The 25,216-nt window shown below is 38.6% G+C and overlaps 1 protein-coding gene across 1 annotated transcript; it reads right to left on the bottom strand.

Annotated features, from left to right (window-relative positions):
* Nucleotides 1-1,306: 1,306 nt before the first annotated feature.
* Nucleotides 1,307-24,713, bottom strand: LOC140144428 (uncharacterized). The gene is made up of 7 exons (XM_072166239.1): nt 24,555-24,713; nt 21,801-21,913; nt 11,646-11,727; nt 11,038-11,151; nt 5,071-5,256; nt 2,789-2,899; nt 1,307-1,492 (listed from the first exon to the last, which is right to left on the bottom strand). Exons 1-7 carry the CDS (start codon nt 24,711-24,713, stop codon nt 1,307-1,309), a joined length of 951 nt encoding a protein of 316 aa, XP_072022340.1.
* Between the last annotated feature and the right edge of the window lie 503 nt (nt 24,714-25,216).

Genomic DNA, 25,216 nt, shown 5'->3' with positions numbered 1-25,216 from the left:
GAAATCAGTCTTTTGAATAAAATAACACACTTTCTGTGGTCATCGGGTGACTCCCTACATCTTGGTCATAAAACATTTTATGACCCCTCCTATTATTCTTTCCAAGACTTTATGACCCCCGTATATTTGGGACCCCCCCCCCTTTCGAATAAAATGATATACCTCTTATGACCACTGATGCATAGGCAAGGACACTCGCGCGAATTGAAAGACTTGTCGCACGCGACAATTCGTCTCACACACATAACAAATGCCTATACAATCAAATAGGTTCATTACAACATTTGATTGAATGGATTGAGTTACTCTAAAATGAAACGATAAAAACAAAGAATCATGAAAAAAGACACATACAAGATAAAATAATTTAAAATTATATAAACAATGTTAAAAATAAAATCAAGAAAAAAAACATTGACAGACATCATAATCTGTCAGAAACTACTGCATGAGATTCGAACCATCAATCTTCTCCACAAGTTCTCTTTATCCTCGCACTATAGTCTAATGCTCTGCTCACTGGGCCACAACGTATCAGGTGAATGATTGCCGCATTATCATGAACAAGTTTGTTCGATCTTGTTCATAATTGTATGTGTCGATAGGTTTCACCCTTTAACTACACGTACCCTTAATAAACAGTGATGATAGTCGGCTTCTACAGGGATGGCGCTCTCTCATTTCCATGAACTCCATAGCGCCATTAGGCGAACGTTTACGGTATTTGATTAGTTTCTGAAACAGGGATCAAAGAAATCTCTTGAAGGAAAACAAACCGGCAACTCCAAGATCAACGCTGGCACCACTTCTATCGTTGGTTGCCAACAGCAGTCTCTACCCATCAAGTGTTGATAAAGACAGCAGGTGTTGTTGAAACGTACACAAGTAAGAGAACATTCTGGATCAGATACTAAGAACCTTATCTACTGACCCATTACCATGTTGTTCATGTATTGTTCATGAATGGCTCAATGTTTGTTGGTTTGAGATTGATCGACTTTCTATAGTGTACCATTTCGTTATAAAATAAATGTAACCGTTTTAGTTTATTGTGTGTAAACTTCAAGTTTGTACGTGACATTTTAGCATCTAAAGTGACGAGCAAATTTGTGCGAAAGTATTTCTAGTATTTGATCGTATACTCACTGCTACCCCCCCTTCATCAATATTATCTACAAATCTATTGTTTAGCGGCCGGTTTCAGATAATCTATTGTTTAGCGTTCAGGTTTCAGATAATATGGCCATGAAATGTGAAGTGGGTACAAAATGCCTATAATGCTTTCAGTAAGGCTGCTTGTGGATCTTCACGATATACTGTACTGCTTGGTATGTTGCTGACGGGTGTATTCCGATATTTCAATGGGTGGGTACTTCTTGCTACCATCAGTACATTCCAAAATGGTTCCCATGTCGGGACTTCCGAAGTAGGCAATGCTATAACGATCAGCTTGCTTGTCCGATTCACTGACTGGGTTTACTACGCGATGCTTCTGTAAAGTAAACACAATTGTATTTATTACATACTGTATAATACAATATTAATTTTAGTGTAGGACCAGTACCAAATCAGAATAAAACTTTGCATATTTAATTCTTATGGATTGTTTTCCAAAAGGGTATTTATTTCTTATGATAGACTGCATTGGTAAAGAAGACAAGAATAAACAATCTGAACAAGTTTTATCTAGTAACTTTGAAAAACAATCAATACCGAAAAATATATGAATATTAACATTTAGATAACAAAGTTTTATACGAGATATCAAAGTTGTTATTAAGGTGGTATATAAATATTTCAGTTATTTTTCACTGCACTAAAACTGCACCAAATATATTGCAGCTACCCAATAATTGACAGGCCTACTTGATATTAATCATATTAAGGGACCGTTCATTATTTATAGGGGAGGGGGTCGGGAGGATTTCAAAATTGAGTTCATAAAGTTACACAACCCCCCTATAACAGCATCTAAAATTACACACGCCCCCTATTGCCGCCAAAAAATATATACCTCCCCCCCCCCCTCACATCGAGAAATACATTTTGCTGGTAGGCCTATATTGATGGCCCCTGGGCACGGCAAAATGACATTTTTTTTGGCATTTTGATACTAAATGGGCCAAAATAGACCAAAAGGAAGATGCAAATCAATAAATCATAAGTTTTGTCACAATACATCTGTCGACTGAGCAGGGGATCGGAGGGGACTGACTTGCCACTCTGCCATATGGCTAATCTCAATTGGTGCTGATGAACAGTGGCGTAGATTTCTTTTTGACATAAGGGGGTTGGAAAAATTTCTTGAAGTATTATTTGAATCAAGGTTCTTTTGGCGGCAGAATAAATTTATGGTACAAATCCGTGCGAAACGCACAAAAATGTTGCCATATTGAAGCTAAAGTCAAAATATGGTGCAGGAATAAGTTCGCGCGAAGCGCGCAAAAATTGACATTTTTGTGGCTAAAATGGCCAAATATGAGGTAAATATTGTAGTGAATCATAATCATAGTGAATAATTATTAAATTTTTCTGACCCACTATCAGGAAAAATAAAATCACATAACCCCACCCCCCTGTTTGTTGAAGTGAAAATCACATAGCCCCCCCACATTTCTCCTAGCCCACCTCCCCTTTAAGCGGTCCCTAAATAGTCAGACACCTAGCGGGTATTAGTCCCGGGGTATTAGTCTGCCAAGAACAAAGCTCTGGACAAGCTAATGACTTGAATAAAAATATTTCCGCAATAACGTCGGACGATATACTGACCAAATAGAATAACACATACCGATGAAAGCAGTTTGTCACCAGACCAGCGCTGCAAAGCATCACCGATATTGACAACAATAGTCCCATAAATTGGTGGAGCTGATACCCATTGTCCTTGACGATTCAAAACCTGCAACCGTACAAAAATTGGTCATAATTTTGTATCAATATAATGAAAAAGAAAAAATCCGGGTAGGGTTGTTGAATACCCCCAGGATATAGAGTAAAATCGATCCATGAATCAACAAAGGCGTTTTTGTACATTTAAATTTCTGGCCCCATAATAATCTTAAAGCCATATTATCAGTAACATTTTCATACAAAATAGATTATTATTTCTTTGCTATAAAATGTTAGCTTTTACTGTCAGATATATCCCCTTTAATTTTGAGCCAAACAATTAAGGGAAAGCAAAGAAAATTGGAATTTACTACCAGCGCCGATGTCGCCTATACGTATCAATCCTTCGGTCTTGTTACGGTACGATCCCTTGTTGTGTAGATCGCCGTCGCGTCCCGCACGCCATGTACGTACTGTGTTATGAACATCGCGTATGCGTTCGACTAATATTTCCATCGTAATAATAAAGCGACGGTTTCTGCGTTTTATTCAAAATCTCGGATTTTGACAAAACTACAACACAATGGGTCTTGATTTTTGCAGGGTATGTTAGTTTAATTAAGTACAATATAATCGTGTAAAAAACAGAAATTTGAAAAATATTGAAGGCGTCCTCCTTAGTGAATGTTATAATATGGCTTTAAAAAATTTAAGATATCGGTCACCCACCTTTGCACAGTATTTTTTGTGAGACCTGAGAGCACATCAGACACACCAAATTGCATTCTGAACACGAGGAATGTTCTTTCATTGTCCTCATAATATTAGTTTTCCAATAATATGATGTTGTCCGAGCAATTATATGCCTTTCAAGTGTATATAGCTGGGATAAAATCCGACCATCATATGAAATTGTTGACCTTTCGTATTGAAGATATACATGAAGTAGAACTTTTTGAATGACCCTCATACAGAAGTCTTTTGGGAAACTTCATGTACGAGCAGGCCCGTACGCAGCCCCGCCCCCTTTGCAAAAGTATAAAAAAAGTCCCAAAATATCACAAATTGCGAGCGTAGCGATCAAAAAAAATCAGGTTTTTAATAAGAAAATATAGATTTTTAGTAATTTTCCATAGCATTTGTATCATATCGCGAATTTAAAAAAAAATCTAAATTATTTCATATCAGGACATTTCTTGCACTCAGAGTGCAATATGGTGTCCCACAAAACCTAATGTGCAAAGTTGGGTTACCCTTAAGATTAAAAATCGTTGAGATGAAACTCCAAACACGATACATGACAGTGCTCAAGTTTCATCTTTTTCAACAACATATCATCAGCATTCTGCACCAGCGCCTTAGAACCTTCGGTGCTACAAGATAGCCAGACATACGCCCGCATGACGCCAATAACTAATGTAAAAAGGTTGAAGTGGGCATTATGCAATTCTCAATATTATTTCTCTTAAACCATAAGCCTAACAACAAAAGCATTCAGGGCGCTTAACAAAGTATAAAGATAAGTTCAAAAGCATATAATTATTAGATGCAAGATGTGGTCATAGACCACAAACCTAGCTGGGACGTGTTGGTGTTTTGCAGCTATGACCTTTGACCTACCCCAACGTTGAGATTTGTTGTCACTGAGTTTGAGCCCCGTACTCCTTACAGATGTCCAAAAATGCAGTTCTAATATTTAGCACTAGATGACCTTTGACCTGACCCCTCCAAAATGTTCCAAAATATTCCCCTGGTCATGAGGTTTGTTGTCACCGAGTTTGAACCCCGTACCCATTACAGATGTCCAGATCATGCAATTCTAAGATTTGACCCCAGATGACCTTTCCCCTATAAAATATTCCAAAATGTTCCCCTGGTCATGAGGTTTGTTGTCACTGAGTATGAGCTCCGTACCCCTTACAGATGTCCAGAAAATACAATTCTAAGATTTAACCCCAGATGACCTTTGACCTGACCCCGGCAAAATATTCAAAAATGTTCCATGGTTATGAGGTTTGTTGTTATCAAGTTTGAGTCCCGTACCCATTACACATGTCCAGATAATACAATTCTAAGATTTTACCCCAGATGACATCTTCACCCCCTCCCCCTCATTAGAGTCCAAATGTGACCTATCTAATAGGGGCAAAATACCGGTGTCCCCTCAATTAGACCCAGTTCCCCTAAATCAGTCCCGGATGACACACGTTACGTTCATGGTCACGTTAGTGTCAACCATACCTCTAATCCACCTTTGTCCTTCTGAAATAGGAATGTGATACTGCCATAATCAGAATGTTCTCCACATCTCACTTGCTTTTCCTCCACTTCAATGTCAGCAGTAGGCGGGTAATGGTTCAAGCGTATAGACGTGCAACTCTCAGCTGTTCCTGCTTTCTGATGCTTCTTCACAAAAATCAGTGGATCCTACATTATTCCATTAACGTAATGATAGGCAGGTTGATGAAGATGGTACAAAAAGAAAATAAACAGTTACCATGGCTACGTTAATAAGAAATGTAATTTACTGTAATCATAACGGCTTATCAAATACAAATTTCAGAATTTACTGGTAATTAAATTATACGAGACCAATGAATTTATAAGAAACCAAATTGGAGAGCATGCTTCCATGTGGGCACATCACAAAAACCCTTCCCCCTGCCAAGTCATTTCCTAGCAACATGGACACTCCTTTGGCTGTTAACTTTGTGGAGTGGTACATTAAGTATTTCCATCCCAATGCCCTGGATCAAAGCATTACCAGCTGAACTATCCTCATTAAAGGGCAAAGTTCCTTCCAGAATCATAGACCGTGCACAACACGTGTCTCGCACTATCTTAATGGAATTTGGACTACCATTATCACCTAGTGATACTACTCCCTCTAACACAAATGGTTCAAATTCCTCACACACCTTGTCTGTCTCACCTCCCTTTTGTGGGAATTCTTGTTTCTTGATTTGACTGACTTGTTTCTTTGACTCAAGTGACACTGCACATCCTACAGTATTACTAGCAGTTTGCTGCTGTTTTTGTGCGTCTTGTTTGGCTTTTAAGGTCCGACACGTGGTCACTGTATGTCCTGGTTTCTTACAGAAATGGCAAAATAATTGGGATTTAAATTCAGTCCCACCTGTTGGTCTGGTACCTGAACTCCATGGGGTCCCTCTACCACCAGCACTATGCTGTGAATTAGACCAGGATCTGTGATTGGACTGAGATCTCCCTTCTTGTGTACCACCCTGATTTGCTCTAGGTTGGTTTTGGCTGAACCTGTTTGGATAACTTCTGTTCTGACTAAATCTACTCGCATTCAATTTGTGAGTTAAGCCATAGTCATCCGCCATTGTCGCCGCGTCACTTAGCGTTTTAATTTTGCTAGCACTTTCATCCAAATGGGTTTTAATGTCAACGTGGACACATTTCTTGAACTCTTCTATAAGAACCAATTGCTTAAGTTGGCCGAAATCATCTTTGACTTCTTTTGAACCAAGCCACCTGTCAAACGTTTGTTCTTTTACTCTAGCAAATTCTACATGGGTTTGATCTGCTTGCTTTCTTGAATCTCTGAACTTTTGTCTGTATGCTTCAGGCACCAGTTCATAGGCCTTAAGGACTGCCTGTTTGACTTCTTCATAACTGTTACACTTCTCTATTGGTAGAGCTGAGTAAGATTCCCTGGCCTTCCCCACAAAACTACTTTGTAACAGTAGGGTCCAATGATCTGGAGGCCATTTCAAATTTGTAGCTACCTTTTCAAAATGTTGGAAATACTCGTCAACATCTTTCTCTTTGAATTTAGGCACAAGCTTTACATACTTTGTAACATCAAACCCTGACGTTGAGGAGAAACTTGATGAGTATTTGTCACCTAGCTTTGCCAACTTCTCTTGTTCAAACTTGTACTTTTCCTCAATTTCCCTTTCTTTCAAATGTGCTTCCAAATTGAGCTTTGCTTGCCTGTCCTTTTCTTCCATTTCTAACTTTTGTTTTTCAAGTTCCAATTTTGCTATCTTTTCCTTTTCTTCTGTTTCAAATTTTTGGTGCTCAAGCGCCATCTTTTCTTGGCGTGCTTTGTCTTCCATTGCTAGTTTTTGTTTTTCAATGTCTAGCCGTTCTTGTTTTTCTTTATTTTCATTCTCTAACTTGATCATTTCCAGTTTTTCTTTTGGTCCATTTCTATTTTCTTTTGGTCCATTTCCATTTTCTTTTGGTCCATTTCCATTTTCTTTTGGTCCATTTCCCTTTTCCTGAATTCTAATTGAATTTCCAACTCTTTCAACTTAAATGCTGAGTCCCCACCAATTTCTACTTCAAGTTTCTCTTCCAAATAGGATTCATCAAACATGTCCTCCCCGACCAAAACATCAATCAAGGCATTTTTGATTATTTGCTTTCTTGTAGCTTGTGTTACTTTCAAGTCATAATGTTTAACAAATGCTAATAAATCAGGCTTCTTCAACTTATCAAATTTCTCCCAATCTATAGTTTCAAGAAACTCTTCTGCTTTGAACTCTGCCATACTGTACTTTCACTTTCAAGACTCAGTAAATTAATGTCAACCTTTTTTTACAGTGTATTTCCCGGACGAGCCCCCAATTTTGTTACGAGTCGTCTTTGACTCAAGGCCAAAATCACCTTTTACCCGAACTCACACGAATGCACAACACAAATACACTGTTTGATTATGCTAACAAAATCTAAGTCTTTAATTGAAAGCACGTTATTATTGGTACAATATATGACAACAATGCACATACACAATAATCAAATATAATCACTCTTTATCTATTTAGTACTTAACCAGCATTCTTCTTCTTCTTGGTGATCATAAAGTTCTTGCAATGTTCTGGACGACTGCTGTAATATATCCTTATTCATTTGTCCTGCGAAAAGTCCTTTGTACACTTGCATTGATAAATCCTTGCGTATAAAATCCTCATACGAAAATGGTGTTCTCCAAACACGTTTATAACTCCTTGCGCAGTTCTCCTATACTAAACTCCTTGCGCCGTTCTCCTATGCTAAACTCCTTGCGCAGTTCTCCAAATTTAACTCCTTGCGCTGCTTTCTCCAAACTTGGTGCTATTTCCACCTTTCACACAATATCTTCAGGAAGCAGGACTGCGATGCAGTTGTCCCCACTTATTTTGACAGTTGCGTTGCTCCTTTAACCAGACTTCAGCAAATCGGCAGAAGAATATATTTTCCTTTCTTGGAAGAAGTACGTTCTTTGACGTATTCTAGATCTTCTCCGACAACACCGGCAAATAGTAGTACTTTGACTACATAAAATATTTCTGGTTTGCAATTTCCTTTCTTTGAAGGAATTGGACTGTAAGCATATTAGCTAGCTAGCCCAGATCAACACCATAAACTGTGAAGAAATATGTTTACCTTTTCTTATATATCAGGCCCTGGGAAATCCCCAGTATTAATACACATGATGAGAACTTGGAAATTCCCAAGCCTTAATTATAACATTAACCTGTCTCATTACATCACTTCCTGAGGGGAAATCCCATTACATCACTTTCATTTTACAACATCAGGGGGTTTCCAAATATTCCAAATTTAGAAATGATTCAATTTGTTTTTGATCAAGTTGATGCAAGAAAGGGGAATCCCTAAAATGTCTCATAAAATAGATTTTAATTGTAAACAAAGATAATCAAATTAAATTACTCAGGGCACATCACAACAGGGTCAAAGTAAAACGTCATTAATGGACAAATATTCATAGATTGTAGAAAATCCGTAAATGTTCCGGGCCCTTACTTTAATCTTACACTATATTTCGCGTTAATGTCTTTTTGAACAGTTTTTTAGCATGGTTATATTTGTCAAAACTGAATAATTTGTTAAATGCGCAAACAGGTTGTAACAAAACAATTATACAATTTAGAAAATAGTATTAGGCAAACATGTCACTTATTGATTGTATTGCATTTTACGTGGTCGTCAAGGTATTAAATCTCTTAACCCTACCCGCCAGGGGCTTTTTGATGACGGGAAGGGAAAAAGGAAGGAATAAAGAGAGAGAACAAAGAAAGAAGTTGTGTGCTCCGGGTGGGATTCCAACCCGAGACCCCTCGCATGCCAACCATGGCTCGGCGACACTTTGCCACGGGTCTTGGGCTTCGCTGGCCAGCGAAACCATGCCTATATATCACTTAGGGCGATTGCGTCATCACACCACGTGGGATGCACGCACGAACAGCGCATTTATATCAAGTAGTATTTTCTAGTACTCAGGCGTGTTAGGGTTAAGCTATTATATACGCAGGCGGCGGATGACATGATTGAGCCGGCAACTCGTGAAACCGCCCGGCCGTATGGCATTTTCCATATACTCGGTTAGTTTTGTGGGGTTCATTATCGAACCCTAACGGTTTTAGCTTGTATTTATATTATTTATCAACATAGGCCTATTTGTTTGTGATATTTCAAGCGTTTTAAAATTTCAAAATAATCTCATTCAATTACACGGTTGACGATGAAAATTTACTGAATTTAGGGAATGCACGTCATACACCACCTGATATACGCTTTGTTTCAGTCAAATTGGTGGTAGATATGGCAAATTGTGTAAAGTAGTCCTAAAAGAGCTTCAGCCGCTTTCGTGTCTTTGTAGCAAAAGTGATTGAGTTGAGTTGAATTATGAATGATTAATCTTAAACAATGGGGGGTGGGGGCATTTGAAGTGGTATTTTAATTTATGATTTTGAAACAAATATCCTATTATTTACTTATGTCAATTAAGTGAAAGAAAAACATAAACAACCTTTGCTTTTGTTCTGAGATCTTTGACGATAAGCATGAGCGGTACAAACTTGATGTGCGATTGCGAAATTGGCAAAAAGTGGTCCAACTTGGGCGATTAAGTAAAATTGGGCATAGAACTAATAAAGTTATTCTGTTCGTCACGATATTACTGATTCTACTGCATATCACATTAACGCCATCACCCCTTTATTGTTTTTTCTAAAAAGCAAAACTGCATTATTGGTAATCATGCATGAAACTCGATTTTACGCAATGCAAGCCCAATGTGCGTTTGATCCCGAACTAGTAAAGATTTTTTGTTAGCTAAGATGTTAATAATATCACTGCATATAACATTGTTGCGGTGATCTCTTTTTTTTTCTGAGAAGCCAAATTGCAATTGTATCATTTTTGTTACAGTCTGTATGTGTAAAAGCCTAGAAGAATACGCAAATACCCAGAAAATTTGCGAATTTGACCCGACTTCTTTGGAATTTTTCTAAGACGGTGGAACTTGACACTCGTTCTTTGACTTCTCCAGGAAAAAAGGCCGTAATAACCATCATGCAGTTATTGTTAACTACATGTATGCACACAACACAGGGGCACTCACAATAGGCAATTGAACCCTACTGGTAGCGCTGTGTTGTAGCTATAGGGGATGAACTAGTTAGCATCATATATCAAAAAGTATAAAAGCTATGATTTTAGTACTTGCTCTATGTTTCAATTACTTATTCTTTTCCAAATATCTGAATCTTCAACCCGGTACAAGCTTTAATAACGGGGTACCATACATTTTTATTAAAAGAAATCCTACCATCTATCCAAACTCGTCGTGTTATTCCAATGCACATTTTGCTTCACCGGGCAGCCCTGGCTTGGTCATATTTGGAAGATTGGTGTCATAAAACCGTCATAGGTACAAATTTAGTACTTTCTGTCAATCAAGTATGGCTTATTCTCTACATGTCATTCTTTAAATAATTGGCATAGTCCTTATAATAACGGTGGTCCGCCTTGATAAGTAAATGACAGCAAACAGCTGCCTTTCAGTGAAAAATACCCCAAAACTCGGTCAGTGGAGCTCCGCTCGTACATGTCAATAGCGTCATTATCGATTGGATTAGTCGTCCGTAGCGGACAATTCGGTCGCTCATTGGATTAATATTATCAGGTGGTAATAAATTTGCATTGGACAATAGATTACTATATAATGGTTTAGTACTGCATATATCGGTTTAATCTTCAATAAGCGCGTTTATGGCTGGAAAGGTCACGGTGAATTTGCCGTGGACGTAACTGCACTATGCACCTTTACGTCCCCAGTTACTGTAAACCTTGCATCTACTTTGGCTGTTTTGAACTGTTTGTCCACGGTAGACGCGTCATTCCCGGAGAGGGTGCACCTGCGTACGCGTGTGCGCATGAGGTACTTACCTTACATTTCAACCCTCTGGCAATGACTTCTAGCACACGATGTAGAAGCTCTTTCCCCGTAAGCATCAGATCTTCCATATTCACCTTTAACGCGGGCATTCCCTCAGGCCAGACCTGTAAAGTAGATTAATGGGTCATAATGAATGTAGCACTCAAAACATTACGGAATTTGTGGTTCTTGAAACATTGGAAAAAAATATGAAATAAAAACCATGTTTTAATAGTTTTTATCCAATCAGCACAAGGCGGATCTCGAACCACAAGTCTCGCCTGCTTTCGCGATTACATAGACTTAATAATTCAGAGGTTATTATACAAACTCATAATGATTATGGAAATGTCTATAACAATGGCAAACTTGATGTATATTGCCCTTTGAGACTAAGTTTAGGGCTACATTATGTCAACATGTTTCTCAGATTAACTTCAAAGAACCGTTGACCTTAGTACCTAAAACACTATGATATACGCCTGTGATCAAGTTTTGTTGTAGGCTTACAAGACCAAGCCTTTTTACTATATCAAATTCATCAGTATAATTTTATGGGCTTCATTAGAAGGGGAGAATGAAGAGAGGGAGCAAAGTGAAGCGACATGAGGGAGCATACCTTTGCTGTCGCTAGAGGGTAGAACAAGAAGCCCTCTCTTAAATCCATGTGCGGTCTCTTTACATCTTGTGTCTGGGATGCGCTTTAAGTGAAAAAACAAACAATGATTAAATACCGCGCTATTAAGGGGTGGGGTATGAACGTTTGGACAGTATTTATTGTGGGACATTAGAGCACGTCAGACATATCGAATTGCATTCTGAATACGAAGAATGTCATTCTGATATCAAATAATTTTGATTTTTGAAATTCGCAATTTAATACACATTTTATGGCAAATCATTAAAATTGATATTTTTGATTTTAAACAGTACTTGAAGTAAACTTTATAAATCTGATGATTTATACTTAAAGTGTATGTAGGTGGGATGAAAAGCCGACGATCAATTGAAAATTTTGACCTTTCGTATTGAAGATATGGATATTTTTTCCCAAAACACCACAAAAATTAGGTCTTTTGGGAAAAAAATCCATATCTTCAATATGAAAGGTAAAATTTTCAATTGACCGTCGGCTTTTCCTCCCTGCTACATACACTTTAAGAATATATCATTAGATTTATATAATTTACTTCGAGGACTGTTATATATCAAAATGTGAAAAATATCAAATTTTTATAATTTGTCATAAAATTTGTATTATATTGTGATTTTCAAAAATGAAAATTATTTGATATCAGAAAGACATGCTTCGTATTCAGAATGCAATTCGATAGGTCTGAGGTGTTCTAAAATGAGCGTTTATTGCGTTTCGACAGTATTTTTTGTGGGACATGAGAGCACCTCAGACCTATCGAATTGCATTCTGAATACGAAGCATGTCTTTCTGATATCAAATAATTTTCATTTTCTGAAAATCACAATATAATACAAATTTTATGACAAATTATAAAAAATTGATATTTTTCAAATTTTTGATATATAACAGTCCTCGAAGTAAATTATATAAATCTAATGATAAATTCTTAAAGTGTATGTAGCAGGGAGGAAAAGCCGACGGTCAATTGAAAATTTTGACCTTCATATTGAAGATATGGATTTTTTCCCAAAAAGACCTAATTTTTGTTTTGTGTTTTGGGAAAAAAATCCATATCTTTAATACGAAAGGTCAAAATTTTAAATTGATCGTCGGCTTTTCATCCCACCTACATACACTTTAAGTATAAATCATCACATTTATAAAGTTTACTTCAAGTACTGTTAAATATCAAAAATATCAATTTTTAATGATTTGCCATAAAATGTGTATTAAATTGCGAATTTCAAAAAATCCAAATTATTTGATATCGGAATGACATTCTTCATATTCAGAATGCAATTCGATATGTCTGATGTGCTCTAATGTCCCAAAATAAATACTGTCCAAACGTTCATACCCCAGCCCTTAAGAACCGAACGTGACTATTTATACATGTTATCATACGTAAACACAACATTATAACAAGTTGCAATAGAGCGAGTGACAAACTCTAATAAGCTATGACATCATCATCCAATTTACATCTCGCCGTGATTTAATAGTGTATATAATGCAAATAACCACTTTCCTTGCTCCATAGTGTATCTAGAACTAACCCTTTATAATTATATGTTAAATAACATCCCCAATTTTACGTGTTGAAGGCCACACTCTCTATACTTCAGTAAACATCAAAAGAGAAGCTACCTATTACCCGTGCCAAAAATGACACCGAATTTCTAGCGCACTTGTGTAATGGTTTGCCAAATATGGGCGGGGTTGTTAGTGGACTTTCGCGGTCAATCTTTCTTGAACGATCATGTCTGCATGAGTATAGTTTGGTAACTGAAAAAAAAAAAACAGGTCCTATTCGTCGGACTATCTTCACCACGAAAAGTATCATTTTGAAATTAAGTCATGATATACGCATGAAGTATGCAACCATAATATTTGGGAAGCACTGAACTACAATTAATTTTAAGCAGCATGTTGGTTTTTAGTCAAAATTAAAAGTATAATGCTGTATTGATGTAAACATAAGACACAGAGACCACAAAAAAGTGACCAGATGTTGGTCTTTGTTTCATCCGCCTTGTGCTGCCGAAGTTCAGCTAGTGTGCGGTAACCACTCTAGTTATGGTATTATATCAGGTGGCATTATCAGGTAACATGAAATACCACAGCTGATCCTCCTGAACTGATTTCGACTGAAGTTAATATATTAAAGGTGTACACATCAAAAGCCACTACCTACATTCGTGGTTCTTGAGTCTACTCTGAAGTACAAAGTAGCGACGCGGACGCACACATTGTGACGACTTTGAAGGCACACATAAATGCAACAGAGACGCATAACTGCGCACTGTTAACGCGCTGTATACGCGCGCGTTGTCACTTTGTACTTCAGAGTGGACAAACTGTAGCGCCAAAATAGACCAAACTTGGTCACATGAAGCACTTACCCAGATGTGCAATGGTTTTTTGGGCCGTGGTGAGTAGGGGTGGTTTGGGGTTAGGGCCTATATGTGCGCCTGGCTACAGAGCGCATAGCTCTGTAGCCAAGCGACGATATATACAAAGTCAAAAGGTCTTGTGGTGTAGGATATAAAAATCATAATGAGGCGGATATTGCAGAACACTTTGGGGTGAAATACGTAAAAACAATTGGGGAATGTTAAATGAAGGTCCATTGACATTACCCTAGGCCTAAATGGCGATGAGCGTTGTTCCAAAAACACCCCATTAATGTCAAAGCAGTACAAAATTTACCCCTTATTACCAAAACGACTTGCGATGCCGAAAATCCGATCCATTTTCCATGTATTTATTAAAAGCGGATGCGTAGCTCATATATCTGAGTGGGTGCCCCGGGCTAATAAATAACACTTAAAGCAATGCTGTCACGTCACCACTTCTTAAAATGTTCCAAAAATTGACCCTCAAACTCATAATAAGAGTCCAATACAAGAATCAACTGCAGAAATTCATACTTTAATAATCTGTATTCATGTATAACCGGTTATTTAGGATAATGACCGTCCCGTGATCTTGCTATTTGATGACAAAAGCAGCCGGCGAAGAATCTGTCTTACCAAGGCCGAAATATTTTTTCAAAGGATCCCCGTATTGGTTTTTTGCTGGCTGGCGAGTATTACTAATACTATTAGCCGTATGGCGGGGGAGTGTTAACGTCCAGACGCCTTCTAAGTTATACACAGTTACGGCTGAAGAGTCATGTAGGGATAATTAGAGGTCAATACGCGAAAATCGTTAAAATGCTACAAGTGCTTAGCGTTTGACCCGATTTTTAACCAAACGTGGGCATAAGAACCACTGACCTAAGCATTCTTTAAGTGGTACACAGCTAGGGGTCAAAGGTCATGTAGGGGTTATTTTGTGAACATCTTCATAATGCTGCCCCAAATTGCATGCTGTGAACACCATACTTGGGCAGAAGAAGCACTGGCCCATACATTATCAAAGTGGTAAAAAGCATGGGGTCAAAGGGCACACAAGGCTCATTTACTAAATTACATGGCAGCAAGGAATGGTAATAGTTGGGTGATCTAGAGCAATTCCGTGACCGTGGAGAGCGAAGGTTCGTTTCTTAGTGGTTTTGTCTTCTATGAAGGTTAATAAAAAAATTTAGCGGGGGTGCCCCTCGCGAAAGTGTGGGCGGAATCCGCGAGAGCCCGAAATCCAAAATGGCCGCCGTCGGCCATTTAAAAAATTATTTTTTCAATGGTTTGGCCTACAATGCTGTTCAGTATATGTTTTCTGGGGTTTTTTGGGTCGAGGAATTCATATCTGATGTCAATTTTATGATATGACCAACTTTTGACCTTCAAATCCAAGATGGCCGCCGATTTACAGCTCAGAAAGGTTAAATTGTCACATTTGTCCTATAACCTTCATAATATGATCTAATTTAAGTTCTCCTCATGCCAACTTGAGTGATTGTCTCTAAAAACTACCAGTAATAATGATTTGACCTATTTTTGACCTTCAAATCCAAGATGGCCGCCGATTTTCAGCTCAGAAAGGTCAAATTTTCACATTTGTCGTAGAGCCTTCATAATAGGCTCTAATTCAAGCTCTCAACATGCCGAGTTGCCGAGTTGAGTGATGGGCACTAAAAACTACAAGTAATAATGATTTGACCTGTTTTTGACCTTCAAATCCAAGATGGCTGCCGATTTTCAGCTGAGAAAGGTAAAAATTCAAATTCGTCGTATATCCTTCATAATATACTCTAATTAGAGCTCTGAGTAGTCGTAGAGTCTTCATAATAGCCTCTAATGAATACCCCATTCTGGCACACACACACACCCGCACATACATATATATTCACATTATTTGAATGAGTTTAGTCTATATTGGTTTCTGGTCAACGTGTGTTTTGCTCTGCACACTATCAATAATGAATGAATGCAGCATCAAAGATATTTATTAACATTTAGAAAGAAACATATTCTATGAGACTTGTGCATAGATCACCTACAACACTGCTTGTGCTTGTTACCTACAGCAAAATCATCCCCTAACGATGTCTACTGAAATGTGGCAAGCCGTGTAGGGCCTAAGTTGTCTGATACTATCGTCCAAGGTAAACATGGTAAATGGGAGAGTTTACAAACAAAACGAAAAACCTTGTCAGAACTTGACAAATATGGTGATTTTACAACATCTCTTCAAGGTAATATGGGTCTAGAAGTCATTACATGCATCACATGTTACATTATATCTCAATATCATCTTCAGACAAGCTTGTAAACGCTCAGTGTTCAAGTAAACCACCAAGTTATGAAATTGATGATGAGACAGGGACCATTGGCACCCAAGCGCCGCGTTCATCTGTGCGTGGAACTCTCCACGAAAAAAAACTAAATGTGTATGGTGCATGCAGGGTGTGGATCTGAAGCACCCGAATAGACCACGGGTAAGCTGTTCATAATCAACACATACTCAGCATGGCGCTCCTTTAAGAGCCACACAGTCCTCGTAAAAGATGGGGAGCTGAGGAATCGTTTCGCAGAGGTAAAGAATTTGTTCTTTCGACACATGTATTCGATCATCTTCACTGAGCACAGAATCCATTCACTGCAGCCCCTCTTTATAGCAGACTACTATGGCAAGCCAAGGGGGCCAAAAGCGTGGAACAGCTACGCGTAGCTTCTTTCTCGTTACGAACAGCTGTTTGACCAATCAAAATAGTCAAATTTAATCACGTGGTTGGGTCGTTAGCTGCGCGTAGTATAGTTATAGGTATCCTCTTTCACAATTATTATCTTGTAATTAATTTACGGAATTAGCATAGATAACGAACGGGTAAAGGAGGCCAAATCACAGCACGTGTCAAGAGAACATGTTGCTAATGCCTGGCTAAAATGACACAAAGCATATTTATTTAGTGTTTCCAAGTTTACACCGTGTTTAATAGCAAGTAACTTTATACTCGGGCTGTATTAGCGCCCGGTATTAGCGGTGCAGGGGATATGAAGGTCAAACAACAACTACTACTGATGTAAAGCGCTGTGTAAAGATATTGCAGGGAAAGCGATATCACATGCCAATGTGTAAATATGGAGAGTAAATGGGTCATCATTCTTTTCGGAACGGGGGGGGTTCCTAAATTTACAAAAAGTCGGCGTCAATAAATTGCGGCCCTCACTATTTCGGCATCAAAATGTTATGACCCCCGACTCCCACCACCGATACACCTTACCCCCTAGACATGCTAAAATTGTATTGAAATCAGTCTTTTTGAATACAATAAACACACTATCTGTAGTCATCTTGTGACTCCTACAATTTGTCATTATCAATTTATGACCCCCTCCCCTTATTTTTCTTTCCAAAAAGTATGACCCCCTATATTTGGGATCCCTTCCGAAGAAAATGATAGCCCCTAAATATAGAACAATCATCATTCTGTTCAGATATTACTTTAATAGCACCTATACCATTTTTGTTTAAAAACTACAGATACTTTCATTTACAAAAATTAACAACGTAATATTTGTGAGAGAGGATGTTTGCATCAGCTCCACGTGTTTAAAACCGCGAATCTGATTGGTTAATAAGCTGCACGTAACGAGAAAGAAGCTGCGCGTAGCTAGTCCCACGTTCTGAGCCGCTTAGCTTGCCATAGACTACAAACGCATGACTATGGCTATGCAGTGGGTGCTGTAAAATCGTCCAATCTCAAGGACCTACTCAATGCTTATTAATGAGTATCAAGAGACAAGAGTGAGTGGGTCTATGATATTGGGGGAAGAGGTGATGACACTGGGGCTGCCATTTCACCACTTGGTATCAGTAATGAGCAGCTGTCACGGCGGCTGTCTCAGAAGATCAAAGACAGATCTACTGTCGCCTGGCCACTTCATATCGATCATCTTGAAGAAGACGAAGAGCTCTGTGAGTTGTGAGTAAAGCTGTCGACTTGGTTAAAACAGCCTAAGAGAAAACTGCCGATCTCAACCATTCCATATTCAGTCGGGCCTCCATGATCACAGCACTGAATAGATCACCACCACTGTTATCAACCTGGACATCAATGTCCCTTGTATGACGAGGAGTAAAGACCTGGTGGAACTCTATACAAGAGTCGTGTCTGCATCAACTATGCTGACTTCAAGATCACTGGACTCTAATGATCTTTGAAGCATCAGCAACCTGCCCGCAGGAGATTGCAGACAGCAAGCCAGCCATTGTTATCGTCTACACTGACGACGTCAAGATCGATACTATGACAGGCAATGTAACAGGAGTAACAGAGGGAATAAGAGAGCCTCGTGAACGGATCTCGTGCTCGGTGAAGGATCGAATCCATCCACATGTCTAAAGAACAAATTTCTTGGCTCTGCGAGACACACATTCTGAAGATGCATTACACCATCTAACTCTAATTGTGTGTGATTTGACGTGCTTCAAGCAACAGGCTTGTTGGTACATGATATCATTTGCAAAAGGATCCGACAGTGCTGACTCGAGAGGCTGTGTAAGACGATCCCTTAGCTCCCCATCTTCTATGAGGAATGTGTGGCGCTTAAAGGAGCGCCATACTGAGTAGTGTGTGTTGATTCTGAACAGCTTAATACCCCACGCTTTAGTCTGGTGCTTCGTGTCCACACCCTGAATGCGCCATACACATTTCGTTTTGTAGCGGAGTGCCCTGGAGCACTCTGTGTGTATTTATATCTTATACAACGAGGCATCACAAAATGGTTCTCAGAGCGGAGGATATTCAGTATATATAATTGAACGGAGTTAAAACAAACAAAAACCAAATACTAGTCAGGACTTAACAACTTTGGTTATGTTTCTGGAAATGTGGGACTAGAAGTCATTGCATGCTTATCAGACATGTTATTCTTCAGACAAGCTTGAAAAGACCTGACAGTGCGCGCAAAATCAAAGAAAGTGATATTGCTCAGTGTCTAAGTCAACCACCAGTGGACAGATGGACCATTGGCAACCAAGCACCTGCGTTCATCTGTGTGTGGGCCTCTCCACGACAAAACGAAATGTGTATGGCGCATCCAGGTCATGGTGTGGACGCGAAGCAGGCATGGTAGTACATGATATCAATTTGCGAAAGCATCTGACATGCAGTGCTGACGTGGACTCAACAAGCTGTAATAGACGATCCTTCAGCTCCCCATCTTTTACGAGGACTGTGTGGCTCTTAAAAGAGCGGTATGCTGAGTGTGTGTTGATTATGAACAGCTTACTCCGTGGTCCACACCCTGCATGCTCCATACACATTTAGGTTTTTGTGGAGAGGTCCACGCACAGATGAACGCGGGCGCTTGGGTGCCAATGGCCCCTCTGTCTCATCATCACTTTCAGAACTTGGTGGTTTACTTGAACATTGAGCCTTTTCAAGCTTGAAGATGAGATTGAGGTAATATGTGATGCATGTAATGACTTCTAGACCCATATTACCTTGAAGAAATGTTGTAAAAATCACCATATTTGTCAAGTCCTGACCAGTTTTTCGTTTTGTTTGTAAACTCTCCTATTTACCATGTTTACCTTGGACGATAGTATCAGGCGACTTATAGATACGGCTTGCCCCACATCTCAGTAGACATTGTTAGGGGATGATTTTGCTGTAGGTAACAAGCAAGCAGTGTTATAGGTGATCTATGCACTAGTCTCATAGGATAATGTTTCTTTCTAAGATATAAATATCTTTGATGCTGTATTCATTCATTGTTGATAGGGTGCAGAGCAAAACACACGTAGACCTGAAACCAATATAGGCTAAACTCATTCAAATGTGAATATATATGTATGTGCGGGTGTTCAGGGGTGTAGGGGTGTGCCAGAATGGGTATTCATTAGAGGCTATATTATGAAGACTCTACGACTACTCAGAGCTCTAATTAGAGTATAATTATAATGAAGGCTATACGACGAATTTGAAATTTTTACCTTTCTCAGCTGGAAATCGGCGGCCATCTTGGATTTGAAGGTAAAAAACAGGTCAAATCATTATTACTTGTAGTTTTTAGTGTCCATCACTCAACTCGGCATGTTGAGAGCTTGAATTAGAGCCTATTATGAAGGCTCTACGACAAATGTGAAAATTTGACCTTTCTGAGCTGAAAATCGGCGGCCATCTTGGATTTGAAGGTCAAAAATAGGTCAAATCATTATTACTGGGAGTTTTAGAGTCAATCACTCAACTTGGCATGATGAGAACTTTGATTAGAGCCTATTATAAAGGCTATACGATAAATGTGACAATTTAACCTTTCTGAGCTGTAAATCGGCGGCCATTTTGGATTTGACGATCAAAAGTTAGTCATATCATAAAATCGACATCAGATATGAATTTCTCGAACAAAAAAACCCAGAAAACATATACTGAACAGAATTGTAGGCCAAACCATTGAAAAAATAATTTTTTAAATGGCCGACGGCGGCCATTTTGGATTTCGGGCTCTCACGGATTCCGCCCACACTTTCGCGAGGGGCACCCCCGCTAAATTTTTTATTAACCTTCATAGAAGACAAATCCACTGAGAAACGAACCTTCGCTCTCCACGGTCACGGAATTGCTCTAGATCACCCAACTATAAGGAGACTTGCTGGCAGTAATGTAATACATTTGGAAACATGAGTTGAGGTTAAAGGTCACATGGAGGTTACCTGGGATCGTTAAGTCAAGGTTTGTCAAAAATTTGTGTGAAACCCGGCACATTTAATGCTTTTAAGGATACGATACATGATTTACCGACAAGTGACTCATTTCAGAATGCGATCATGAATTTTGAAGAAAAAAAAGTTTCCACAGGCTTCGTTGGGACTCGAACCAGCGATTTTAAACTTCCTTCGATTACGCTTTACCGCTCGGCCACCGTGGCAGTTGAGCGGATGAGTGTAATGATAAAAGATAAATCTCATAATGCCATCTTTAGCCTTTTGTTTACTAAAAGACGTGTTTTGTAAAGATAGATTAGCCGTTTTATGCATAAATAGCACGAACGTTTGGGAAAGGTTTCAAACAAATAATAAAGACACTGATGTGATGATGAAATTGTGTAAGTCGGGAATTATCTGCATCGCAATGTTTTGTTTTGGTTTTAGGAATTTGACCTTAAAATTTACGACTTCATGACATTATCATTCGAAATCAACAAAAGATATTTCAACACTATATGTCCTCATTCTTTCTCTAGAATGTTTTGTACATGTATGTGAAATAGCTTCAACAATGGTTCGCTGCATAATGGTAAAAATAGCCTTGACCTAAAAAAGGGCGAGAGGTACCATATTTACGGATTCGGGCTAAATTTAAAATTGATATAAAACGTTTGTCGTATAAAGAAATTGTATCTGGCGTGAATTACACTACAGTTTTTATTCCTAGGGCTCTTTGACTTCTTCAAATAATTTTTTTAATGATAGAGTGAATCCCCTGGCCCTCTATAATTACGCACAAAGATCGAGTCCCCTTAACATGACACTCATATAAAAGTTCACGTTAAGTTAAAGGGGGTCAAATTGAAAAGTAACATGTTGTTTGGAAGGTCAAATGTCATTTATAAACTTTCATACTTACCATAAAAAACCCCATTTAATTGAGAACTGAAATAGCTGTTTATAATAGTTGAGATCTATGGTCATGCATAGGTCATCACCACCTGATATTTGTGGCTCATGAGCCACAATAGCTCTAGTTACCTTTCTCGTCCAAAGTGTATGAAACCACCACCAAAGTTCGGCTGTGCACATTTCATTTTTGTTTCATAATCCAGAAGAAAAAACTTCTTGGTATCTTCATATATTTGGTCGACCTGGTTGCAAAAAAAAATCATTTGAAGTTTAATATGAAATTGAAGTTGTCCGACCATCCTTTGCGATCATTTTAGCGAAAACATTTTACCCTACAACTTTACCCAGGATATGGTAGGACGACCACATTTTTGTGTAGGGGGTTGAGGTCCATTTTCCGTTTTCATCCATTTTCATGCGCGGATTCCAGTGCATGCTTACGGTTGCAGAAGTCCACAAAATGTCAGAGTGAGAGTGTGTTAAAAAGTGTTGCCAAATGGTTTATCTGATTTCTGAAAAGTATAATGGTGGTAGGATAATAATCGCAGGTCACCATGATGTACCGGATCACAAATCAGCTCATAGACATTCCTGACGCCCAGCTAAGACCTCTCAAAACACCAACCATAGAGAACAACAAGAGATTAATGATACCTAACACCTCTACAACTTAACCTAACACCCGCGAAGGGGACGTTCTCTCCACACACCATCCGTCTTTGGAACTCCTTATCTCACCAAGGTTGATTCATCATCTGTCGACGTCTTCAAGAGCAGGGTCAAGGACGCCGTCTTCAGCTAAGTCACCTTCCAGCCTGTTTTTAACTTATCACTTTTTATGCCTTTGAGTCTCATGCCTGTCATCTGTGAGAGCGTGTCACCATTTGTGCAAGAATATACTCCTAGGAGGAGGTTATGCACAGTAATGGAAAGAAGAAGCAGAAGAAGTCGGTCATCTACTCATCTTTGAATCTTATTTTCTTCTCAATACCACTTCCGTGAAACCTTCGGTGCAAAAATATAGATGGCGGATACCTTCAAAATACGCCTAAGATAATACGCCTAACCTTAGTCTAAGATACAATCTTAGGCGTCTAAGAATTTCGCGGTAGACTTAAATCAACGAATCACAGGATCAGAAATCCCAAACAACCAATCATCTTAGGCGTATTCAATTATTGACCAATGAAATCTTAGACGCCTAAGATTTTTCACGCCTAAAAATTCTTATACGTCTAAGATTGATATTTTAGTGATGGACGGTATCACCAATATGGTAGCTCGCAAAAGCACCTTGGAAGACTACTAGCATCTCCACCCCATGTTGTACCAGGTTGTAGAGCAGGTTGATGAAATAACACGACCAACACAGCCTTCAACATCATACAGGATCTCCCCCCCTCCCCACCGCTTCTATGGCGTGGTGGAGAGTCAAATTTGCGTCGGGGATATTTTGTATAAAACATGGTGGGTGTAAGTCTGCAAACAATTTTGGCAGGTCGAAAAGGGACACAAGCTAAATTTTTTTACAGGGCACCATAATAACCATAACATGCTCTAAAAACAGTGGCAATGCTGGGGGAGAGTCTTGGGGGAAAATTATTACCTTCCATTGCTATGGACATTGGCGCCAATCCAGCTTGAAATGTGCGTAGAGAAATGTCAAAAAGTGGCTTAAAAAACAAAACAATATGCCATTGTGCCGAAAGGTGGGAGAACATGTCCCCCCCACCACATCACTCTTTTCCCTCTAAGATTGACGCCCATGGCTATGGAGACTGGAGATAAAATGAGTTCTTTAAAAACAAACCACACAGCCATTGTTCGAAATATTCTCTAACGCACAGCGTCCGTCGTACGTTTTGATCGAATTTGCAATACCGTCCATCACTAGTCACGGTCAAATGGTCAATTCAGATGATTGGTTGTTTGGGATTTCTGGTCCTGTGATTTGTTGATTTAATTCTACCGCGAAATTCTTAGACGCTTAAGATTGCATCTTACACGCCTAAGAATGCATCTTAAACGTCTAAGGTTAGGCGTATTTTGAAGGTATCCGCCATCCATACAAACACCAATTTAACGACCATAGTATGAAGGAATTTGGACATTTTGTGGACTTCCGTCGCTTCATCTCTGTGTTCAAATGGTTTTCAGTCCTTCCGTCATTGTAAACAATGCATTGTATGCATATCACCATAGCTGACGCCATACATCCAAATGAATAGCCCGATCTTAAAGGAGGATTTCGTTATCCTCTTTTTATGCCATTTTCAGTAGATATCCACGAAAAAGCTTATTTCCAAAATTTCAGTTGATTCCGATTTTGCGTTTGCGAGTTATGCATGATTATGTGTATTACACTGCTCCATAGACAATGTGTTGTAATTTCGTTCTGGTGCACCAGAACGAAATTCAAATTTGGCGATATTTTTGCTAAACGAATTAATCTGCAAGAAATATTTGGTACATAAACATTATGGTAGCCAGAGGTATCCATTGGTGTGAAAATCTCAACTTTTTTGTGAAAAGTGGGGGGATGAGGCTGTGGATCACGAAATGCCCCTTTAATTATATCACGTTAAGAAGATTGAACTTGATAGGATATTGGGATGGATATTCAACTACAGTTTTTCGAAGTCTCTTTTTTCAGTTTCAGTACAGACATCCCCCAAGCAAAAATTACCCAAATGTGATATCTTTCCTTCTTATGCAGTGTTCGGTCTTATAACTTGCCCATGAACTATAATTATAGCACATCCATTCTATTAACAAAAATTTTTGATGATTTTTCGATTCTTTGATTTTTCGATTTAATGATAGTGCCTTTTATACACAATCCCGATGAACTTAACTATGCTAATAAAAAATACATTTTGCTACCTTTTCATCCAATACACCATCATAGTTCTTCAGATACACAAATCCTATCGTAGTAAAAGCTTTGTATATGTCGTCAATCAATTTCTGAAACCGCTCTGGATCTGGTTCGTCTCGATCCAAACTATAGGCTGAGAAGTCAACGATAGGAACCGATTCCATGTTGAGATCTATTGGAAATTTGGCGGGAAAAGAAAATGAAAAATAAAAGCCGATTTACCCAAAAATGTCAAATATTAAAGTAGCCATAACTTCAAAAGAAAAATGACTTCAAAGTTTACATTTACAAAAAAAAAAGCCCATTTTTATGCTATTTTTGGTGTAAAAATTTATTCATTTAAAAAGAAAAGTATGTCAATGTATTGAGCTGGATGCTTAAATTGACACAGTTATAATATCATAATTCTGTGACCCATAGTTTTGGAACTATTACCTCCAGAAAACCATAGACCATTAACAACATGAAATACATATTTTTGATTTTTCCACTTTTATACATGTAAATATATAGGCCTTGCAGGAAGACCGCAATTATTTTACAAGTCCTGTGATTTAAGATTTAGAGATGCCACATTGTGATACGGTATTGAAAGGTTTTTTTTATACGAACTGGTACCACAATTTCAGACTGGTTGCAGAAATCACAGGAAGTTGTCATGATTGAC

This window comes from Amphiura filiformis, unplaced genomic scaffold, assembly GCF_039555335.1.
Source record: "Amphiura filiformis unplaced genomic scaffold, Afil_fr2py scaffold_54, whole genome shotgun sequence".
In the NCBI taxonomy this organism is placed as follows: Eukaryota; Metazoa; Echinodermata; class Ophiuroidea; order Amphilepidida; family Amphiuridae; genus Amphiura; species Amphiura filiformis.
This window is presented reverse-complemented; position numbering and strand designations above follow the sequence as displayed.